The 21,275-nt window shown below is 43.3% G+C and overlaps 1 protein-coding gene across 2 annotated transcripts in view; it reads right to left on the bottom strand.

Moving 5' to 3' along the window:
- Positions 1–867: 867 nt before the first annotated feature.
- Positions 868–21,275, bottom strand: part of LOC134309983 (NACHT, LRR and PYD domains-containing protein 3-like) — a 47,444-nt gene continuing 27,036 nt past the window's right edge. For both annotated transcript variants that reach the window (XM_062991489.1, XM_062991490.1), the window contains 3 exons: positions 20,215–20,388; positions 3,962–4,135; positions 868–3,081 (listed from right to left, as the gene is read on the bottom strand). In XM_062991489.1, the coding sequence (XP_062847559.1) occupies positions 2,904–3,081; positions 3,962–4,135; positions 20,215–20,388 (526 nt within the window). In that variant the 3' untranslated portion in view covers positions 868–2,903. The remainder of the gene's footprint in view (positions 3,082–3,961; positions 4,136–20,214; positions 20,389–21,275) is intronic.

The following is a 21,275-nucleotide window of genomic DNA, read 5'->3' as shown; positions in this document are numbered from 1 at the left end:
ATTTTGGGTTTTCATGAGCTGTATGCCAAAATCATCAGTATTAAAACAATAAAAGACCTGAAATATTTCAGTTGGTGTGCAATGAATCTAAAATATATGAAAGTTTAATTTTTATCATTACATTATGGAAAATAATGAACTTTATCACAATATGCTAATTTTTTGAGAAGGACCTGTAAATGTCATATAAACGTCATTATGTTCTTAATTCACCTCCTTTTAGTTTTAGTAAATCTGGTATGGACAATTAACTTTCATTAAAAACTAACATTACAAAATAAAAGTTTATAGTTTAATGAACTTAAATATAAAGAAATAGCTGAACACTGTAGTAAAACTGCTCCTTACTCGCTCTAATGAACCTATTCAAACTATGTTTACATCATAGATACAGAAACTCATCAGCTTTATTTAAATATTCTAACTAAATAAAATAGAACAATCCTCACAATCATGTTAGCTTTAGTTTAGCTCATAGCTTATCTTTAATCATAGAACTGATTACCAAACTCAGTAAGTCATTCCTGAATAAAATCTTCACATTTAAACTCTAAGTGACACATTAAAGACGTTTCCTCTAATGCAGGAGTAAAATTTATTCATTCTGGTACAAGAGTGAATCTGGAACTGCCGTCTACATCCGACCAGTCAGTCTCTCTTATTAACACCAGTTTCATTACATAGCAACAGAGAGAAAACAGCGTCTACAATCAACCTACAATCAGATCTAAACCTGCTGTAATAACTGTACTACTGTTTATAACTCAACATTTATTCTCTATTATTCATTTCTACTGTTATTGATAAGAGAACTAACTATACAGAGAGGGGCGATTCAGATCAAGTTCATTTTTATAAATCCTTTACTTTTATTATACAAATCAATTCTCCAGCATGACAGAATAAAATGAAGGTTACTTTACATACTCAATAAAAAAGCACTAGCATTACAGCGTTACATATTGAATTTACTGTGAAGAGTAAATAAAACCAACAAACAGCTCGTAGTGCAGCTGTAAAATAATAATTTGAGTAGTTTCAAAGAAACTACTTAATCAATACTAGTTAATCAAGGCAAGGCAAGTTTATTTGTATAGGACCTTTCATACACAGTGGCATTTCAAAGTGCTTTACATAAGGAAAACCGTTAAAAGCATTAAAACATTCCTGAGATCTAGAACCTCAGAAAGACTTCTTGCAAACATTTAGTTACAACAACTAAGCTGCTGCATTAGTATTTATTTAATGTAATAATGATAAAAATCTACTGTAACTGTAGAACATTTATCAGAATCACTTTATTGGCCGGGTACACTTCATCTCTGGCTTGGTAAAGATCCAGCCTGTCTCCAACCTGCAGCCCCAGCAACACTCAAACATCCTGGTGGGTTCCAAGAACAGCTTAACTCAAGGTAGACACACCGAACGCCATAACCAAGCAAAAGAGAGACCAGTGCAGCCAATGCAGCCCCCCCCCCCCTTAATGTCTAGATTACCTTCCCACAGTTAACATCCTTTATTCAGGAAGAGGAAAAACAGCAGACCAATCCCTCACCTCTAGACTTATGTACACTGAGCATAGCCAGGGACTGGGAAATGCATGTGGACCTGAGCCAAAGACTCTTTCCATCTAATATTGCAGTTACTGGACAGACCGTCACAAGAAGATTGAAGGGATGTGGAGCTTCTGATCTCTGTTCTGCCCATGGTGGAGCTTCAGCTTTCCAATGAAAGAAACATTTCATCTGCATATAACATGCTGCAACACACGGGCTTTTTCACAGACCTTACCATGGACCAGGTGTGCACACTCCTACAACTGTGTCTTCAGTCCACCTATTTTGCGTACAGAGGACAGTTCTACAAACAGAAACATGGGTGTGCTATGGGGTCCCCAGTCTCACCTATTGTTGTAAACCTGTACATGGAGGAAGTGGAAAAGAAGGCACTAAGGTCCTACTCAGGGACGCCACAAAGTCATTGGTTCAGGTAGTTAAGATAAAATCCAAGGAAGTACCATATTTCACGGACCACATCACGGTGGACAAACACATCAAGTTCACAAGGGAGGATGCAAGCAACAACAGTTTAGCCTTCTTAGAAGATCTTCCTCTTCTGGCCAGGACTCCGTGGTTTACACTCACCTGCAAGCCAGCGGCCACTCATGTAATGATGAAGATGTGCAGATCCTTGACCAAGGAGGAACGCTGGTTTGAACAGGGAGTCAAAGAGGCCTATGTAAAGAGGGAACGACCATCCCTGAACCGGGGAGGGCGCCTGAGAGTACATCTCTCACCATCTTACAACGCCGTAATAGGAGCTTTACCCCAATCATATGTGAAAGGCACTCATGGCCATTGTAATTAATGGTCATTGTGATTTGCATATGCTCTACAACATTTGTGTCCAGATGAACTGATTCAACTTTGTGGATTTACCTGCTATTATTCTTTTATTACACATTTTACACCCCAGATTATTCTGATTTCATTCATCTTTCCTCTTGTGATGATGGAACCAGTTGTACTGACTGGGATGTTGAAGGTGTTTGTCGTGGCTCTGTAGCTTTTTTACTGAAGTTTAGTTGTATTATTTAGTTCCTGAGAAGTTCAGGAAGCTCCTTCACCTTTATCATGATGATGATACTCACTGTGTGAAATCTTTCCAACCAATCACAACGTCTTATAAAATGAAACCAGGTGAAGTTCGTACCAGAACAGTTTAATATTTTAACATTATTATCTAGAAACTTTCATGTAATCTTTATATTTATACATTTTAATATAGGGTGTGAATACTTTCTCCTCTGCCATGGGAGGAACTCAGTTTAATGTAACAGGAGCTACGTGGCTGTAAAAAGTTTAGGATCCTCTGTTATAATGAAACAGGAAGTCAGTGACTCACTATAGTGTCTCCAGTTTACAGTGAGGATCCTTCTGTAGATCAGTGAGAAGCTTCACTCCTGATTCTCCTGGTTTATTGTGGATCAGATTCAGATCTTTCAGGAGTGATGATGAGTTTGATCTCAGAGCTGAAGCCAGAGATATAAAACCTTCTTCTGTAATATAGCAGTCCACCATCCTGCAGAGAGAACAAGAACTCATCACAATTACATCTCACACACACACAAACTCATCACAATTACACCTCAACACACACTCACTATTTAACGTTTTAGCTAAATTTAGTGAAATCATTTGGCACTTAATTGATTAAAATAAAAACTTTGTTTAAAAAAAACTTTTTATTACAGGCACCACCACCTTCTCAGTAGCCACAGCTATTCTCGGCTATGAAAAGTGTATCAGTCTGAGCATCCTGACTTTAACAAAGTTCTCTATCAGTGTGAATCCTCTTCTAGATTTGTTTTAACCAACATTATTTATCTGCCCCTGTCTTGTTTAATTTAGTTTTGAGAGATGTATTGGGGTCATGACTGCATGTTGGTTGGTTGGTGGAGAAAAAAGCAGCTCAGTCTGATTTGATCACCTCATTAAAATAGACAAAACCTTACACAGTGATGTGAAAAAGTATTTGTTTTTTTCTAATTACGTTTCCTTGCACTGAACGATTTCAGGAACATTCTATTACAAGGACAGAACTTCACTTTAAACAGAACACAGTTTGCAAAAACAGTATTTAATTATTTAAGGAATTGTCGGATATATTATTACCCTTGTCCAAAAGTTCTAGTGTTGACTGTTCTGTGTTATTTATAAGGATCATTTATTAGTCATGTTTTACACACTTTGGTTACTTTCATGACAGGAGAAGTAATTACTGGTTACACAAGATTAGATTCACAAGGTCAGTTCAAGTCTTTTCAATGTTAAACCAAGTCATGGAAAATTTTGGACTAAAATTCACCTCCAGTTTACTGTGTGTGTGTGTGTTATAATTTCACCTCAGTATCTCCAGTGTACAGTGTGTGTGTGTGTGTGTGTGTGTGTTATAATCTCACCCCAGTATCTCCAGTTTACAGTGTGGATTCTTCAGTGCAGCAGAGAGCAGCTTCACTCCTGAATCCTGCAGCTTATTGTGACTCAGGTTCAGATCTCTCAGATTGTTGGAGTTTGAACTGAGAACTGAGGACAGAGCTGCACAACTTTCACCTGTTAGAGAACAACAATCCAACCTGAGAAAGAAAAGATGAAACATCAGATAACTGGAATCTCAATGTGTGTGAAATAAAAACTGTTGGTGATCATACACAGAAATGGAATATGTAACATATCTGTAAGGTGATATATTATTTATCATACATGTATCCTCTGGATTTATGTAGATGTAAGTTTATAGCATACATGAAAAACATAAAATGTGTGTATGTATATATATTAAACATATCTATAGGATTAATTTTTATATATTATATGTTGTATCCATACATGTAATGAAATTATTTAATTTATTTATGCAATTGAACATATATAAAAAGGCTGTATGCCAACATGATTTTTCTTATTTTCAGGTATTGTTACCATGGTGCCCAGAGAGGCAGCCACAGTGTTTTGGTGTTTCGTGTGTTTGTTTGTTTTATTTGTTAAACTCACGTATAGCAACACAATTCGAATTACTTTTAAACGGAATGAGCTTCTATACATCAGAGGCTTAACTCCACTAAACAGTTACCGGATTTGGAGCGTATATACCAGCTGAAATTCTTCGGAGTTATGGAGATCACCAGCCGGCATCACGTTATGATGAGCAGCAGCAATGGAGAACTCACGGAAGACGAGGCGGCGAACTCACACGTCTACGGAGACGCAGCTTCAGACCAGTGCTTCCTGGAATACTTCTTTCTAACGTGCGCTCTCTCAGCAATAAAATGGTCGAATTAAAACCGCTGATAAGAACGACTTCTCTACCGCTTCCACTTTGTGCTTCAGTGAGACGTGGTTAAATGACACAATTCCTGACGCTGTGGTGGAGCTACACGGCTTTTCACTGCACAGAGCAGACCGCGACCCTGTTCTCAGTCAGAAAACTAAAGGTGGAGGAGTGTGTTTTTATATTAACCACAGATGGTGCACAGACGCAACTGTTTTGGACAGAACATGCTCTCCTGATCTAGAAACTCTTATTATCAGCTGGAAACTATTCTACTCACTTCGGGAATTTAATTCTATAATTCTGGTCGGAGTATATATTCCCCCGATAGCACATGCCAGCCTATTCCAACAACAGCTGGCTGATCAGATTACAGAAGCTGAGCAGCAACGCTCAGACTCTCCTATTATCATTATGGGAGATTTTAACCACACCAACCTGAGTGCTGAACTGCCAAAATATAAACAGTTGATCAGCTGTCCCACCAGAGAAGATAAGACTCTTGACCACTGCTACAGCAGCATTAAGGACACTTACCAGGCCTCGGCCCGTGCCCCATTTGGTAACTCTTACCACTCCCTTATTCATCTCATCCCCTCATATAAACAAAAGCTCAAAACCACAAAGCCTGAGAGGAAGTCAGTGAAAATATGGTCTCCTGAAACCATAGAAAATTTAAAGGAACGTCTGGACTCCTTCAAAGCTGCAAACAATAACCTGGACGACTATGCGGATGCAGTCACCTCATACATAAGCTTCTGTGAAGTCTCTTGATGCATGCTCAATAATCCAGATACACAAATCCACAAAGTTGAATCCGTTCATCAGGACACAAGTTTGTTGTAGAGATACATTTCATCACTCATCCAAGTGACTTCTTCAGTCTTTTTTTGCATAGCAACCGATCATCACCCATTGCATAACAATGGAACCAGTGATCAGGTCCATATGCAAATCACAATGACCATTAATTACAATGGCCATGTGTGCCTTTCACACATGATTTGGGTATTGCTCCTATTACGGCGTAGTAAGATGGTGATGATGAACTGATTCAACTTTGAGTACATGGATTACTGATCATGCATCAAGGGATTTTGACTCACTTCGGTAAAAATAGCCTCAAACTCGTACAAGAGTATGAGCAAACGGCACATAAGATGGCTGACTACAGGAACCACCTGCGATTTAACATCAGACGCAGACAGAGCGGGACCACACCTAAGAGCCTGCAACTCAGATCTTCTGTCAAGGGTCACCGAGCTAGCAAGATCATTCAGAAGGCACAGAACCAGCTACTGAATGAACGGGTGAGACAAACTAACTTCACAATCAATGTCTTGAAAACTAGAGAGGAGCAGATAGTACAGAGACTTACTTAACTTCATGCAGAAGGCTCATCTAGGACAACATGAAAAGTCAAAAACCAGGCAGCAAAAAAAGTTTGACTTGCTTGCTGCAGGACAGAAACACCAACAGACCACAGAATTTTTCTGTTACACAGAAGCAAGTCCCAGTAGTGGAACTGATTACAGCCACAGAATCAGCAATCCACAACAAAATCTCTGATCTGGAAGCAAAACAGTTACAGATGAAAGTGTCAGCTTGCCTTAGTAATGCAAAGCCACCGCCATCCGACATCAGCAGAGACGAGAGAGTTGCATTTCCTGAAGAAAATGCGAGTGTGATTGCTGTGCAGCGGGTGGGCAGGTGCGCGTATGCAAATGCTGTATCTAAGTCGGGAGTGTCATCAGTGGGCCGAACGATTTAGAGTTGGAACGGCATTGATATCTCAAAATATTTTTAAAAAACGGGCATGGCAGGCGGGCAGGGCTGCGTATGCCCATGCTGTATCCAAGTTGGGGTGTCATTAACTGGCCGTACGATTTACAGTTGGAACGGTGTTGATATCTCGAAATTTCAAAAAAATGAATGGAAGTGAATGGGACAAAAAAATTAGCATGGCGGGCGAACGGGCGGGTGGATCCAAAAGCTGTAAACAAGCATTGTTGTCATTAACGGGCCGGACAATTTAGAGTTGGAATGGCGTTAATATCGAGAACTTTTTTGAAAATGAATTGAAGTCAAAATTTTCGTAAAAACAGGCGTAGCTGGCGAACGGGCAGGCAGATCAAAAAGCTGTATACAAGCGATCTATTCCCGAACAGGCTGGATGATTTAGAGTTGGAACGGGGTTGATATCTCGACAATTGCAGACGAAGAAAGCTGGACAAAAACGGGCATAATAATATGACTAACGGATAACAATAGTGTGATTGCCTATAGCACTTACTACACTTAGTAAGGACAATAACATCATCATACTTTCTGCTGACATGGGTAGATGTACTGTTCTGTTAAACCAGACAGACTATCATGAGAAAGTGATGTTGTTACTTATGAGCTGCTAAAAAGAGATCCAGACAGTAGCTACAAGAAAAAAGGTGATAGATTGTCTGAAAGTTTTAGAACAGAACAATGCTATTGACAGGGCTTTGTACTATAAATTATATCCGGGGGAGGCTACACCTAGTCTATACAAGTTACCTAAGATATACAAACAGGATGTACCTTTACGACCCATTGTTTGTATGATTAACTCTGTCTCTGTTACACAGTTAACCCCAGTGCTCGCACTGAAAGAGGCCGATCAACTCCCTCTGCGCCCACCAGAGGGAGCCAAACCCGTGAGCTTCCGCCGGCTGCCACCAGAGGGCGCACAGTCCGTAGTTCGACCAGGGGGATAAGGACTACAAATCCCAAGGCACCCTCAGGCAATCAGCAGCGACGAGGAACACCTGGCTGAGTTGGTATTTAAAGCAGCGCTCAGCCAGGTGTCCTCGTCACACCCTTGTTCTTTTGTGCTCTCTTGCACGTTATGTTAGGGACACAGGTAACGCGAGGCCTCATAGAGGGTTTGCGGTAGGCCCAGGGGCCGAGGTAATAAAAGTAACTCAGGGAAAGAATAGGTTTTGGTGTGACTCCTTTGCACTCTCCTAATTTTACCAGGAGAATTGCGTACTCCGAATCTCTTCCTCTTTCCATTGTTTTGGCTGCCTGGGGAACCAGCAGTGCTCACGAGCTCCACCCCGCCCCTTGGGTTCGAGCTCGCACAGGCTCCTCCTCCGATCAGTACGCTGAGAAGGAGAGGCTCGCCTCACGCCTCTTTCTTTCTATCTCTCGCATCTAGCTCCGGACCCGCGGGGTCGGAGCACTCGCGCCGAGCGCTCAAGCGGATCTCGGGGTTGGCTGGCCACGGCGGTGGTCGCTACCAGCACCCATCCCCGCTCTGCCTTGAGTGTCGCGCTGGTAAAGTTTAAGCACCTCTGTTCGCTCACGCGAATATTTACACAATAGTCTCGAGGGAGACGAACCTTGATATAAACCTGAGTCGCGGAGAACTAACCGGATCGGGTACGATTACAAAAAATAATTATATATATATATATATCTGTTATGATTTACTGACGGGTGGACTCAATCGCAGGGTGTGTCGCCCTGAGGGGGCAGAGTCGACACAGAGCAGAACTCAGAGAACCCTTTCAAAAGGAAAAACCGAAATAAAATAAAACCGCGGAACGGAAAGGGGCGAGCCCAAGCCAACTGAAAAGAAGAAGAAAACAAAAGCTTCACTACTCGGAAGTGAAGAGCCCAACTAAGTACGAAATATAAAAGAAAAGGACCAATGAGCCCGGTTCGCTACACCAAACACGACCAAGAAATGAATCGTGATGCGCGTTTGGAACGTGCCTCGGTATGGTTCGAACCGACGCAGTCCAGTACTAACGTGCGGTGGCTTAACCGGATGCGCCACTGACGAAAACGGCGCTGGTGAGCAATATAAAGGGCAAACAAAGGATCGCTTCTTTTTTTTAAATAAAGAGATTAATTCTTTCTATCTCTGATTATTTATTGGCAATATCAAACAAAGGGGTAATTATGAAAAAAAAGCAGGCTAAATATAAACCCGACTTAACCGAAAATGAATGAATGAGAGAATTCTAACGCGTTACGCCCACACCCGAGTGAGAGGCGATACGCTCGTGAGCACCGCTGATGAGTACGGAAAAACCCGAGCTCATGGGCGGGACGAACTGTGCTTGGTCCGTCTAGCGACAATGCAGAGAAAGCACAGCGAGGAACGATAAGCGCGTGACTGCACGCGTTAATATTTTAAAGGGGAAGATCGGCCCGAAGCCGACGGTTAGGGAAGAGAAGGGTGCCAGAGAGTGGCGAAAAACACCCTTTAGTGGAGTGTTGGTGTGTGTTAGTGGAGTGTTGGTGTGTGTTGGTTTGTGTTGGTGTGTGTTGGTTGTGTGTCTGTGTGTGTTAGTGGAGTGTTGGTGTGTGTTCGTTGTGTGTCTGTGTGTGTGTTAGTGCAGTGTTGGTGTGTGTCTGTGTGTGTTAGTGGTGTGTTGGTGTGTGTTAGTGGTGTGTTGGTGTGTGTTCATTGTGTGTCTGTGTGTGTGTTAGTGGAGTGTTGGTGTGTGTTAGTGGTGTGTCTGTGTGTGTTAGTGGAGTGTTGGTGTGTGTTCCTGGTGTGTCTGTGTGTGTGTTAGTGGAGTGTTGGTGTGTGTTTGTTGTGTGTCTGTGTGTGTTAGTGTGTGTTCGTTGTGTGTCTGTGTGTGTGTTAGTGGAGTGTTGGTGTGTATTAGTGGAGTGTTGGTGTGTGTTTGTTGTGTGTCTGTGTGTGTGTTAGTGGAGTGTTGGTGTGTGTTAGTGGAGTGTTGGTGTGTGTTAGTGGAGTGTTGGTGTGTGTTCCTGGTGTGTCTGTGTGTGTTGGTGTGTGTTCCTGGTGTGTCTGTGTGTGTTAGTGGAGTGTTGCTGTGTGTTCGTTGTGTGTGTTTGTGTTAGTGGAGTGTTGGTGTGTGTTTGTGTGTTAGTGGTGTGTTCGTGTGTGTTCATTGTGTGTCTGTGTGTGTGTTAGTGGAGTGTTGGTGTGTGTTAGTGGTGTGTCTGTGTGTGTTAGTGGAGTGTTGGTGTGTGTTCCTGGTGTGTCTGTGTGTGTTGGTGTGTGTTCCTGGTGTGTCTGTGTGTGTTAGTGGAGTGTAGCTGTGTTCGTTGTGTGTCTGTTTGTGTTAGTGGAGTGTTGGTGTGTGTTTGTTGTGTGTCTGTGTGTTAGTGGTGTGTTGGTGTGTGTTCGTTGTGTGTCTGTGTGTGTGTTAGTGGAGTGTTGGTGTGTGTTTGTTGTGTGTCTGTGTGTGTTAGTGGAGTGTTGGTGTGTCTGTGTGTGTTAGTGGAGTGTTGGTGTGTGTTCCTAGTGTGTCTGTGTGTGTGTTAGTGGAGTGTTGGTGTGTGTTTGTTGTGTGTCTGTGTGTGTTAGTAGTGTGTTGGTGTGTGTTAGTGGTGTGTTGGTGTGTGTTCATTGTGTGTCTGTGTGTGTGTTAGTGGAGTGTTGGTGTGTGTTTGTTGTGTGTCTGTGTGTGTTAGTGGTGTGTTAGTGTGTGTTCATTGTGTGTCTGTGTGTGTGTTAGTGGAGTGTTGGTGTGTGTTAGTGGTGTGTCTGTGTGTGTTAGTGGAGTGTTGGTGTGTGTTCCTGGTGTGTCTGTGTGTGTTTGTTGTGTGTCTGTGTGTGTTAGTGGTGTGTTGGTGTGTGTTAGTGGTGTGTTGGTGTGTGTTCATTGTGTGTCTGTGTGTGTGTTAGTGGAGTGTTGGTGTGTGTTAGTGGTGTGTCTGTGTGTGTTAGTGAAGTGTTGGTGTGTGTTCCTGGTGTGTCTGTGTGTGTGTTAGTGGAGTGTTGGTGTGTGTTTGTTGTGTGTCTGTGTGTGTTAGTGGTGTGTTGGTGTGTGTTCATTGTGTGTCTGTGTGTGTGTTAGTGGAGTGTTGGTGTGTGTTAGTGGTGTGTCTATGTGTGTTAGTGGAGTGTTGGTGTGTGTTCCTGGTGTGTCTGTGTGTGTGTTAGTGGAGTGTTGGTGTGTGTTTGTTGTGTGTCTGTGTGTGTTAGTGTGTGTTCGTTGTGTGTCTGTGTGTGTGTTAGTGGAGTATTGGTGTGTGTTAGTGGAGTGTTGGTGTGTGTTTGTTGTGTGTCTGTGTGTGTGTTAGTGGAGTGTTGGTGTGTGTTAGTGGAGCGTTGGTGTGTGTTAGTGGTGTGTCTGTGTGTGTTAGTGGAGTGTTGGTGTGTGTTCCTGGTGTGTCTGTGTGTGTTGGTGTGTGTTCCTGGTGTGTCTGTGTGTGTTAGTGGAGTGTTGCTGTGTGTTCTTTGTGTGTCTGTTTGTGTTAGTGGAGTGTTGGTGTGTGTTTGTTGTGTGTCTGTGTGTTAGTGGTGTGTTGGTGTGTGTTCGTTGTGTGTCTGTGTGTGTGTTAGTGGAGTGTTGGTGTGTGTTTGTTGTGTGTCTGTGTGTGTTAGTGGCGTGTTGGTGTGTGTTCCTGGTGTGTCTGTGTGTGTTAGTGGAGTGTTGCTGTGTGTTCGTTGTGTGTCTGTTTGTGTTAGTGGAGTGTTGGTGTGTGTTTGTTGTGTGTCTGTGTGTGTTAGTGGTGTGTTGGTGTGTGTTAGTGGTGTGTCCGTGTGTGTAAGTGGTGTGTTGGTGTGTGTTTGTTGTGTGTCTGTGTGTGTTAGTGGTGTGTTGGTGTGTGTTAGTGGTGTGTTGGTGTGTGTTCATTGTGTGTCTGTGTGTGTGTTAGTGGAGTGTTGGTGTGTGTTTGTTGTGTGTCTGTGTGTTAGTGGTGTGTTGGTGTGTGTTCGTTGTGTGTCTGTGTTAGTGGAGTGTTGGTGTGTGTTTGTTGTGTGTCTGTGTGTGTTAGTGGAGTGTTGGTGTGTGTTCCTGGTGTGTCTGTGTGTGTTAGTGGAGTGTTGCTGTGTGTTCGTTGTGTGTCTGTTTGTGTTAGTGGAGTGTTGGTGTGTGTTTGTTGTGTGTCTGTGTGTGTTAGTGGTGTGTTGGTGTGTGTTAGTGGTGTGTCCGTGTGTGTTAGTGGTGTGTTGGTGTGTGTTTGTTGTGTGTCTGTGTGTGTTAGTGGTGTGTTGGTGTGTGTTAGTGGTGTGTTGGTGTGTGTTCATTGTGTGTCTGTGTGTGTGTTAGTGGAGTGTTGGTGTGTGTTAGTGGTGTGTCTGTGTGTGTTAGTGGAGTGTTGGTGTGTGTTCCTGGTGTGTCTGTGTGTGTGTTAGTGGAGTGTTGGTGTGTGTTTGTTGTGTGACTGTGTGTGTTAGTGGTGTGTTGGTGTGTGTTAGTGGTGTGTCTGTGTGTGTTAGTGGTGTGTTGGTGTGTGTTCATTGTGTGTCTGTGTGTGTGTTAGTGGAGTGTTGGTGTGTGTTAGTGGTGTGTCTGTGTGTGTTAGTGGAGTGTTGGTGTGTGTTAGTGGTGTGTTGGTGTGTGTTAGTGGTGTGATGGTGTGTGTTAGTGGTGTGTCTGTGTGTGTTAGTGGTGTGTTGGTGTGTGTTAGTGGTGTGTCTGTGTGTGTTAGTGGTGTGTTGGTGTGTGTTCATTGTGTGTCTGTGTGTGTGTTAGTGGAGTGTTGGTGTGTGTTCATTGTGTGTCTGTGTGTGTTAGTGGAGTGTTGGTGTGTGTTCCTGGTGTGTCTGTGTGTGTGTTAGTGGAGTGTTGGTGTGTGTTTGTTGTGTGTCTGTGTGTGTTAGTGTGTGTTCGTTGTGTGTCTGTGTGTGTGTTAGTGGAGTATTGGTGTGTGTTAGTGGAGTGTTGGTGTGTGTTTGTTGTGTGTCTGTGTGTGTGTTAGTGGAGTGTTGGTGTGTGTTAGTGGAGTGTTGGTGTGTGTTAGTGGTGTGTCTGTGTGTGTTAGTGGAGTGTTGGTGTGTGTTCCTGGTGTGTCTGTGTGTGTTGGTGTGTGTTCCTGGTGTGTCTGTGTGTGTTAGTGGAGTGTTGCTGTGTGTTCGTTGTGTGTCTGTTTGTGTTAGTGGAGTGTTGGTGTGTGTTTGTTGTGTGTCTGTGTGTTAGTGGTGTGTTGGTGTGTGTTCGTTGTGTGTCTGTGTGTGTGTTAGTGGAGTGTTGGTGTGTGTTTGTTGTGTGTCTGTGTGTGTTAGTGGAGTGTTGGTGTGTGTTCCTGGTGTGTCTGTGTGTGTTAGTGGAGTGTTGCTGTGTGTTCGTTGTGTGTCTGTTTGTGTTAGTGGAGTGTTGGTGTGTGTTTGTTGTGTGTCTGTGTGTGTTAGTGGTGTGTTGGTGTGTGTTAGTGGTGTGTCCGTGTGTGTTAGTGGTGTGTTGGTGTGTGTTTGTTGTGTGTCTGTGTGTGTTAGTGGTGTGTTGGTGTGTGTTAGTGGTGTGTTGGTGTGTGTTCATTGTGTGTCTGTGTGTGTGTTAGTGGAGTGTTGGTGTGTGTTTGTTGTGTGTCTGTGTGTTAGTGGTGTGTTGGTGTGTGTTCGTTGTGTGTCTGTGTGTGTGTTAGTGGAGTGTTGGTGTGTGTTTGTTGTGTGTCTGTGTGTGTTAGTGGAGTGTTGGTGTGTGTTCCTGGTGTGTCTGTGTGTGTTAGTGGAGTGTTGCTGTGTGTTCGTTGTGTGTCTGTGTGTGTTAGTGGTGTGTTGGTGTGTGTTAGTGGTGTGTCCGTGTGTGTTAGTGGTGTGTTGGTGTGTGTTTGTTGTGTGTCTGTGTGTGTTAGTGGTGTGTTGGTGTGTGTTAGTGGTGTGTTGGTGTGTGTTCATTGTGTGTCTGTGTTAGTGGAGTGTGGGTGTGTGTTAGTGGTGTGTCTGTGTGTGTTAGTGGAGTGTTGGTGTGTGTTCCTGGTGTGTCTGTGTGTGTGTTAGTGGAGTGTTGGTGTGTGTTTGTTGTGTGACTGTGTGTGTTAGTGGTGTGTTGGTGTGTGTTAGTGGTGTGTCTGTGTGTGTTCATTGTGTGTCTGTGTGTGTGTTAGTGGAGTGTTGGTGTGTGTTAGTGGTGTGTCTGTGTGTGTTAGTGGAGTGTTGGTGTGTGTTAGTGGTGTGTTGGTGTGTGTTAGTGGTGTGATGGTGTGTGTTAGTGGTGTGTCTGTGTGTGTTAGTGGTGTGTTGGTGTGTGTTAGTGGTGTGTCTGTGTGTGTTAGTGGTGTGTTGGTGTGTGTTCATTGTGTGTCTGTGTGTGTGTTAGTGGAGTGTTGGTGTGTGTTAGTGGTGTGTCTGTGTGTGTTAGTGGAGTGTTGGTGTGTGTTAGTGGTGTGTCTGTGTGTGTTAGTGGTGTGTTGGTGTGTGTTAGTGGTGTGTCCGTGTGTGTTAGTGGTGTGTTGGTGTGTGTTTGTTGTGTGTCTGTGTGTGTTAGTGGTGTGTTGGTGTGTGTTAGTGGTGTGTTGGTGTGTGTTCATTGTGTGTCTGTGTGTGTGTTAGTGGTGTGATGGTGTGTGTTTGTTGTGTATCTGTGTACTTTTAGGATGCTTTTACAGAACTCTGTGTGCAGGGTCTCTAATGGATGTTTGTCCCAATTATGGAATTGATGGTGTGTAAGCGAACCCCAAACTTCACTGCCATATAGAGCAATCACTTCAATTATTGATTAAGAAACTTTAAGCCACATTCGAATGGGAATTTCCACAATTGTTTGACGTTTTATGGTGTAGACGCCCTGCAAGCTTTTTCTCTCAGTTTATTTACTGCCGGGTTAAAGTTTCCTGTGGAACTGATGTTCAGTCCGAGGTACAGTACCAGTCAAAAGTTTGGACACACCTTCTCTTCAATGGTTTTTCTTGATTATTATTTTCATTTTCTACATTGTAGATTAATACTGAAGACATCCAAACTATGAAGGAACACATATGGAATTATGTAGTGAACAAAAAAGTGTTAAACAAACCAGAATAACTTTTATATTTTACCAACTCTACCTTTGCACAACACAAGTGATGGTCTAAAACACATTAAAAAAAGCAAGAAATTCCAGGAATTAACTCTAGACAAGGCACAAACGTTAATTGAAAACCATTCCAGGTGGTACCTCATGAAGCTGATTGAGAAAATGCCAAGAGTGTGCAAAGCTGTCATCAGAGCAAAAGATGGCTACTTTGAAGAATATAAAACATATTTTGTTTTATACTTTTTTGTTTACTACATAATGCCATATGTGTTCCATCATAGTTTGGATGTCTTCATTATTAATCTACAATGTAGAAAATAAAAAAAAATCAAGAAAAACCACAGGAATGAGAAAGCGTGTCCAAACTTTTGACTGGTACTGTAAGTATAATCATTAGAGTGTTCAATTTCATGCTGTCCTAATTTAAATGCGTGTTTGGTTCCCTGAGATCTGGCTCTTTTCTGGAAGGTCATAATTTTGGTCTTTTTGAGGTTGACTGTCAGGGCCCAGGTCTGACAGTACTGATGCAGCAGGTCCAGTTTGTGCTGGAGATCCTGGGCGCTGGGGGACAGCAGGACCAGATAATCTGCATACAGCAGGAGTTTATTCTCTGAGTCGTGTAGAGTGAGACCGGGCGTGGCCGATGCTCTAACATGGAGGCCAATTCATTAATATAGATGTTAAATAGAGTTGGACTTAAACAGCAGCCCTGTCTCACTCCACGCTCCTGAGAGATGAGATGTTTCTCTTACTGCCAATTCTTATTCCGCACTGGTTTTCTGTGTACATGGATTTAATAAGATCAGATGTTTTACCCCCTACACATCACATTTAGAAAATTTAGAATTTTGTGGACAAGGTGAAGGGTGGTGGTCTTGTATGATGTTGCATCCCTTTTCACGTGCATTCCGGTTGCTGAGGCAGTGGAGGTGGTCCGTAGGAAACTACAAGGCAACCCCACTATGAGCAAGAGGACCACCCTTACCACGGACCAGGTGTGCACACACCTAGAACTGTGTCTTCAGTCCACCTAGTTCACATACAGAGGACAGTTCTACAAACAGAAACATGGGTGTGCTATGGGGTCCCCAGTCTCACCTATTGTTGCAAACCTGTATATGGAGCAAGTGGAAAAGAAGGCACTAAGGTCCTACTCAAAGACACCACCGAGTCATTGGTTCAGATATGAGGACGACATCTGGGTTAAAATAAAATCCGAGGAAGTACCACATTTCATGGACAGGAGTTTAATCTGAGTCGTGTAGAGTGAGACCGGCCTTGGCTGAGTGTTCTAACATGGAGGCCAATTCATTAATATAAATGTTAAATAGAGTTGGACTTAAACAGCAGCCCTGTCTCACTCCACGCTCCTGATGAGATGAGATGTTTCTCTTACTGCCAATTCTTACAGATATGAGGACGACATCTGGGTTAAAATAAAATCCGAGGAAGTACCATATTTCATGGACCACATTAACTTGGTGGACAAACACATCAAGTTCACAAGGGAGGATGCAAGCAACAAAAGTTTAGCCTTCTTAGACTGTGAAATTGCTATTCAAGATGGGGGATGTTTGAAAGTAAACGCGTACCGCAAACCGACACACACGGACCAGTACTTAAGGTTTGACTCCCATCATCCATTGGAGCACAAACTAGGAGTCATCAGGACGCTGCACCACCGGGCGAACAGCATCCCCACAGACACTACGGCCAAGGATAGAGAGAAATCTCATGTCAAGAAGGCCCTGGGTGAATGTGGTTATCCCAACTGGGCATTCGTAAAAGCGGGAAAAATGCCCAAACACAGCTCCAGTGGATCGAAGGGAGGAGAAGGACAACCGTTGTCTAAGCGAAAACCAGTGGTGATTCCGTATGTGGCGGGAGTAGCAGAACAATTGAGACGGATATTCCCCAAGCACCACGTTTCAGTTGCTTTCAAACCCTAGAACACGCTACGCCAGAAATGAGTTCATCCTAAGGACCGGGTTCCTCGACACTAACAGAGCAACGTAGTGTATGCTGTTAGGTGCCGGGAGGATTGCCGGGAACTGTACATCGGGGAAACTCTGTTGGGGATGGCCCAACATAGAAGATTGACCTCTACTCATTTATTGATGAAGATGTGCAGATCCTTGACAAGGAGGAACGCTGGTTTGAACGGGGAGTCAAAGAGGCCATCTATGTGAAGAGGGAACGACCATCCCTGAACCGGGGGTCATTGTGATTTGCATATGGACCTGATCACTGGTTCCATTGTTATGCAATGGGCGGTGATCGGTCATTATGCAAATCGGCTGCATATAAGTTTGGGGTATCCACCACCAGCTCAGACTGAAGGAGTCACTTGGATGAGTGGCGAAACATTTCTCAACAACAATCTTGTGTCCAGATGAACTGATTCATGAATTGACTTTTGTGAAAAGACATGCATCCTAGACATGCATCAAAGGCCATCTATGCATATCAGAATAATAAACCCTGGTTCTTAAATGAACTTGGGGAACTGCATGTAGAAAGGGAGACGGCTTTTAAAAGTGGGGACCGTTATGCTTACAGAAAAGCAAAGAGTGCATTAAACAAGAGAATTAAAGCTGCCAAACACAAATAAAGGAAAAATCTGGAGAAATTCTCCTCAAAAGACTGTTCCTCCATCTGGAAAGGACTTCAATCCATCACAAACTACAAACCCAAACCATCAAACGCAACTGTGGACCCCCTGCTGCCAAACCAGCTCAATAACTTCTATTCAAGATTTGAAACACAAAGGACATCTCCCTCCTCCCCCCAGCCAAGCTTTAGTCTGTCTGCCACAAACTGTCTGCTGCCTGTTCACACCTCACCCCCAACACCTGTAACCCCCACCCCATCCTGCCTGAATGACTACAGACCAATTGCCCAAACATCTGTAGTGATGAAGTGTTTTGAGAGACTGGTACTTCAACACCTCAAAGTCATGACTGACGCTCTACAGGATCCTCTCCAGTTTGTGTATAAAGCCAACATGTTTGTGGATGATGCCATTAGTTTGACTCTTTCTTACATCCTACAACATCTGGACAGCCCTAACACCTACGCCTGTGTGCTGTTTGTTGACTTCAGTTCTGCATTTAATAACATCATTCCTGACCTTCTGCTTTATAAACTATGGCAACTCAATGTCCCCCCATCTGTCTGCTACTGGATCCACAACTTCCTGTCTAACAGGAAACAGTATGTAAAGGTGGGCAACCACATTTCAGATCCTCTCTGCCTCAGCACTGGTGCTCCACAGGGATGTGTGCTCTCTCCCCTGCTCTACTCCCTCTACACCAATGACTGCAGATCTAATAGCAACTCTATTAAGCTCATTAAATTTGCAGATGACACTGCCCTCGTTGGTCTAATTTCAAACAATGATGAGTCCACATATCGGGAGGAGATAACACAGCTGATGTCATGGTGTGGAGCAAACAAGCTCGAGCTAAACACTCAAAATACTGTGGAGATGATCATTGACTTCAGGAAAAAAACCCTCTCTACTGCCTCCACTGGTTATACACAGATCCACAGTCAGCAGAGCCGAGTCCTGTAAATTCCTGGGCACGACCATCCAACAGGATCTTAAATGGGACAGACATGGCACTGCAGTTATGAAGAAGGCCCAGCTGGTTCAATTCTACACTTCGATAATCGAGTCTGTCATCACATCTTCTATCACCGTCTGGTTTGGCTCGGCATCTCTGCACACCAAACGTAAGCTACAGCATACAGTGCGATGTGTAGAGAAAATCATCAGCTGCCAGCTTTCCACTCTGGAAGATCTGTACTTGTCTAGGATGAGAAAGAGGGCAGGGAAGATCATGGCAGACTCTTCACACCCTGGTCACTCGTTTTTCCAGCGGTTTACAAGACCTAGAGTGAGAGCCTTAATGACTCAGACCAACCTCCACAGCTTCTTTCCACAGGCCATCACCATACTTAATAAGGACTATTCCCACATTCCTCTGCTTCAATAATTGCACATGGACTTCAACAAACATGCTGCACATCACACGTGCCTTCCACATTCCTCCGTACGCACATTTGCACCTTTTTACTTGGAATATCTATTGCACAGTTTTTGAAGTCTGGCAGTGTACTGTACTATACATCTGTATCGCACACTTCATCGGATGCTATACTGTTGTTATTGCTGCTATATTTTTTATTCTATTCTTATACACTGCCTGGCCAAAAAAAAATGTCACTCTAATATTTGGTTGTAGCGCCTTTAGCTTTAATTACGGAACACATTCGCTGTGGCATCGTTTCCACAAGCTTCTGCAACGTCACAACATTTTTTTTTTGTCCAGAGTTGCATTAATTTTTCCCCCAAGACCTTGTATTGATGATGGGAGATTTGGACCACTGCACAAAGTCTTCTCCAGCACATCCCAAAGATTCTCAATGGGGTTCAGGTCTGGACTCTGTGGTGGCCAATCCATGTGTGAAAATGATGTCTCATGCTCCCTGAAGCTCTTTCACAATCTGAGCCCAATGAATCCTGGCATTGTCATCTTGGAATATGCCCGTGCCATCAGGGAAGAAAAAATCCATTGATGGAATAACCTGGTGGTTCAGTATATTCAGGTAGTCAGCTGACCTCATTCTTTGGGCACATAACGTTGCTGAACCCAGACCTGACCGACTGCAGCAACCCCAGATCATAGCACTGCCCCCACAGGCTTGTACAGTAGGCACTGGGCATGATGGGTGCATCACTTCAGCCGCCTCTCTTCTTACCCATCACTCTGGAACAGGGTAAATCTGGACTCATCAGACCACATGACTCCATTGACTTCCATTGCTCCAGAGTCCAATCTTTATGCTCCCTAGCAAACGTTTTTGTCTAACTGACAGGTGGTTTTCTTAAGGCTACACAGCTGTTTAGTCCCAATCCCTTGAGTTCCCTTCGAATTGTGCGTGTGGAAATGCTCTTACTTTCACTATTAAACATCCCTGAGTTCTACTGGAGTTTTTCTCCTTCCTCGAAAATGATGTTTTTCCACTGTCCTTCCACTTTTTAATAATGTGCTGGACAGTTCTTAACCCGATTTTAGTAGTTTCAGCTTCTCCTTAGATGTTTTCTCTGCTTGATGCATGCCAATAATTTGACCCTTCTGAAACAGATTAACTTCTTTTCCACAACCACAGGATGTGTCTTTCCACATGACATTACACCACTGCATCCCACACTTGGTGATGTAAGGCTTGGATGCAGCTGCTCGACCATGGAAACCCATTCCATGAAGCTCTACATACTGTTCTTCAGCTAATCTGAAGGCCACATGAAGTTTGGAGGTCTGTAGCGATCAACTCTACAGAAAGTTGGTGACCTCTGCGCACTATGTTCCTCAGCATCCGCTGACCCGCTCTGTCATTTTACGTGGTAACACTTGGTGGCTGAGTTGCTGTCATTCCCAATCGCTTCCACTTTGTTATAATAGCACTGACAGTCGACTGTGGAATATTTAGTAGTGAGGAAATTTCACGACTGGACTTGTTGCACAGGTGGCATCACGGTACCACACTGGAATTCACTGAGCTCCTGATGTTTGTAGAAGACGTCTGCATGCCTAGGTGCTTGGTTTTACATACTTTTTACCAGCCAGCAGTGGACGAGGTGTGTGTGTGTGAGTGTGTGTGTGTGTTATAATCTCACCCCAGTATCTCCAGTTTACAGTGTGGATTCTTCAGTCCATCAGAGAGCAGCTTCACTCCTGAATCCTGCAGGTTGTTGTTACTCAGGTTCAGATCTCTCAGATTGGAGGAGTTTGAACTGAGAACTGAGGACAGAGCTGCACAACTTTCATCTGTTAGATCACAGCAAACCAACCTGAGAAAAAAAAGTATGCCAACATTACTTTTCTTATTTTCAGGTATTTATGTAAATGTTTTAGATGTAAATGTTGTGTAATATCCACATACAGTGAGGAAAATAAGTATTTGATACACTGCCGATTTTGCAAGTTTTCCCACCTACAAAGAATGGAGAGGCCTGTAATTTTTATCGTAGATACACTTCAACTGTGAGAGACAGAATAAAATAAAATGTAGATAATCACATTGTATGATTTTTAAATAATTAATTTTAAATAATTAATTTAATTTGCATAAAATAAGTATTTGATCACCTACCAACCAGCAACAATTCTGCTCTCACAGACCTGTTAGTTTTTCTTTAAGAAGAACCTCCTATTCTGCACTCATTACCTGTATTAATTGCACCTGTTTGAACTCGTAACCTGTATACAGTGTATCACAAAAGTGAGTACACCCCTTACATTTCTGCAGATATTTAAGTATATCTTTTCATGGGACAACACTGACAAAATGACACTTTGACACAATGAAAAGTAGTCTGTGTGCAGCTTATATAACAGTGTAAATTTATTCTTCCCTCAAAATAACTCAATATACAGCCATTAATGTCTAAACCACCGGCAACAAAAGTGAGTACACCCCTTAGTGAAAGTTCCTGAAGTGTCAATATTTTGTGTGGCCACCATTATTTCCCAGAACTGCCTTAACTCTCCTGGGCATGGAGTTTACCAGAGCTTCACAGGTTGCCACTGGAATGCTTTTCCACTCCTCCATGACGACATCACGGAGCTGGCGGATATTCGAGACTTTGCGCTCCTCCACCTTCCACTTGAGGATGCCCCAAAGATGTTCTATTGGGTTTAGGTCTGGAGACATGCTTGGCCAGTCCATCACCTTTAC

The sequence above is a fragment of the Trichomycterus rosablanca genome, chromosome 3 (genome assembly GCF_030014385.1).
Source record: "Trichomycterus rosablanca isolate fTriRos1 chromosome 3, fTriRos1.hap1, whole genome shotgun sequence".
NCBI classification, from domain to species: Eukaryota; Metazoa; Chordata; class Actinopteri; order Siluriformes; family Trichomycteridae; genus Trichomycterus; species Trichomycterus rosablanca.
Note: the sequence above shows the minus strand (reverse complement) of the source record. Positions and strands in the feature narration are given on the sequence as shown.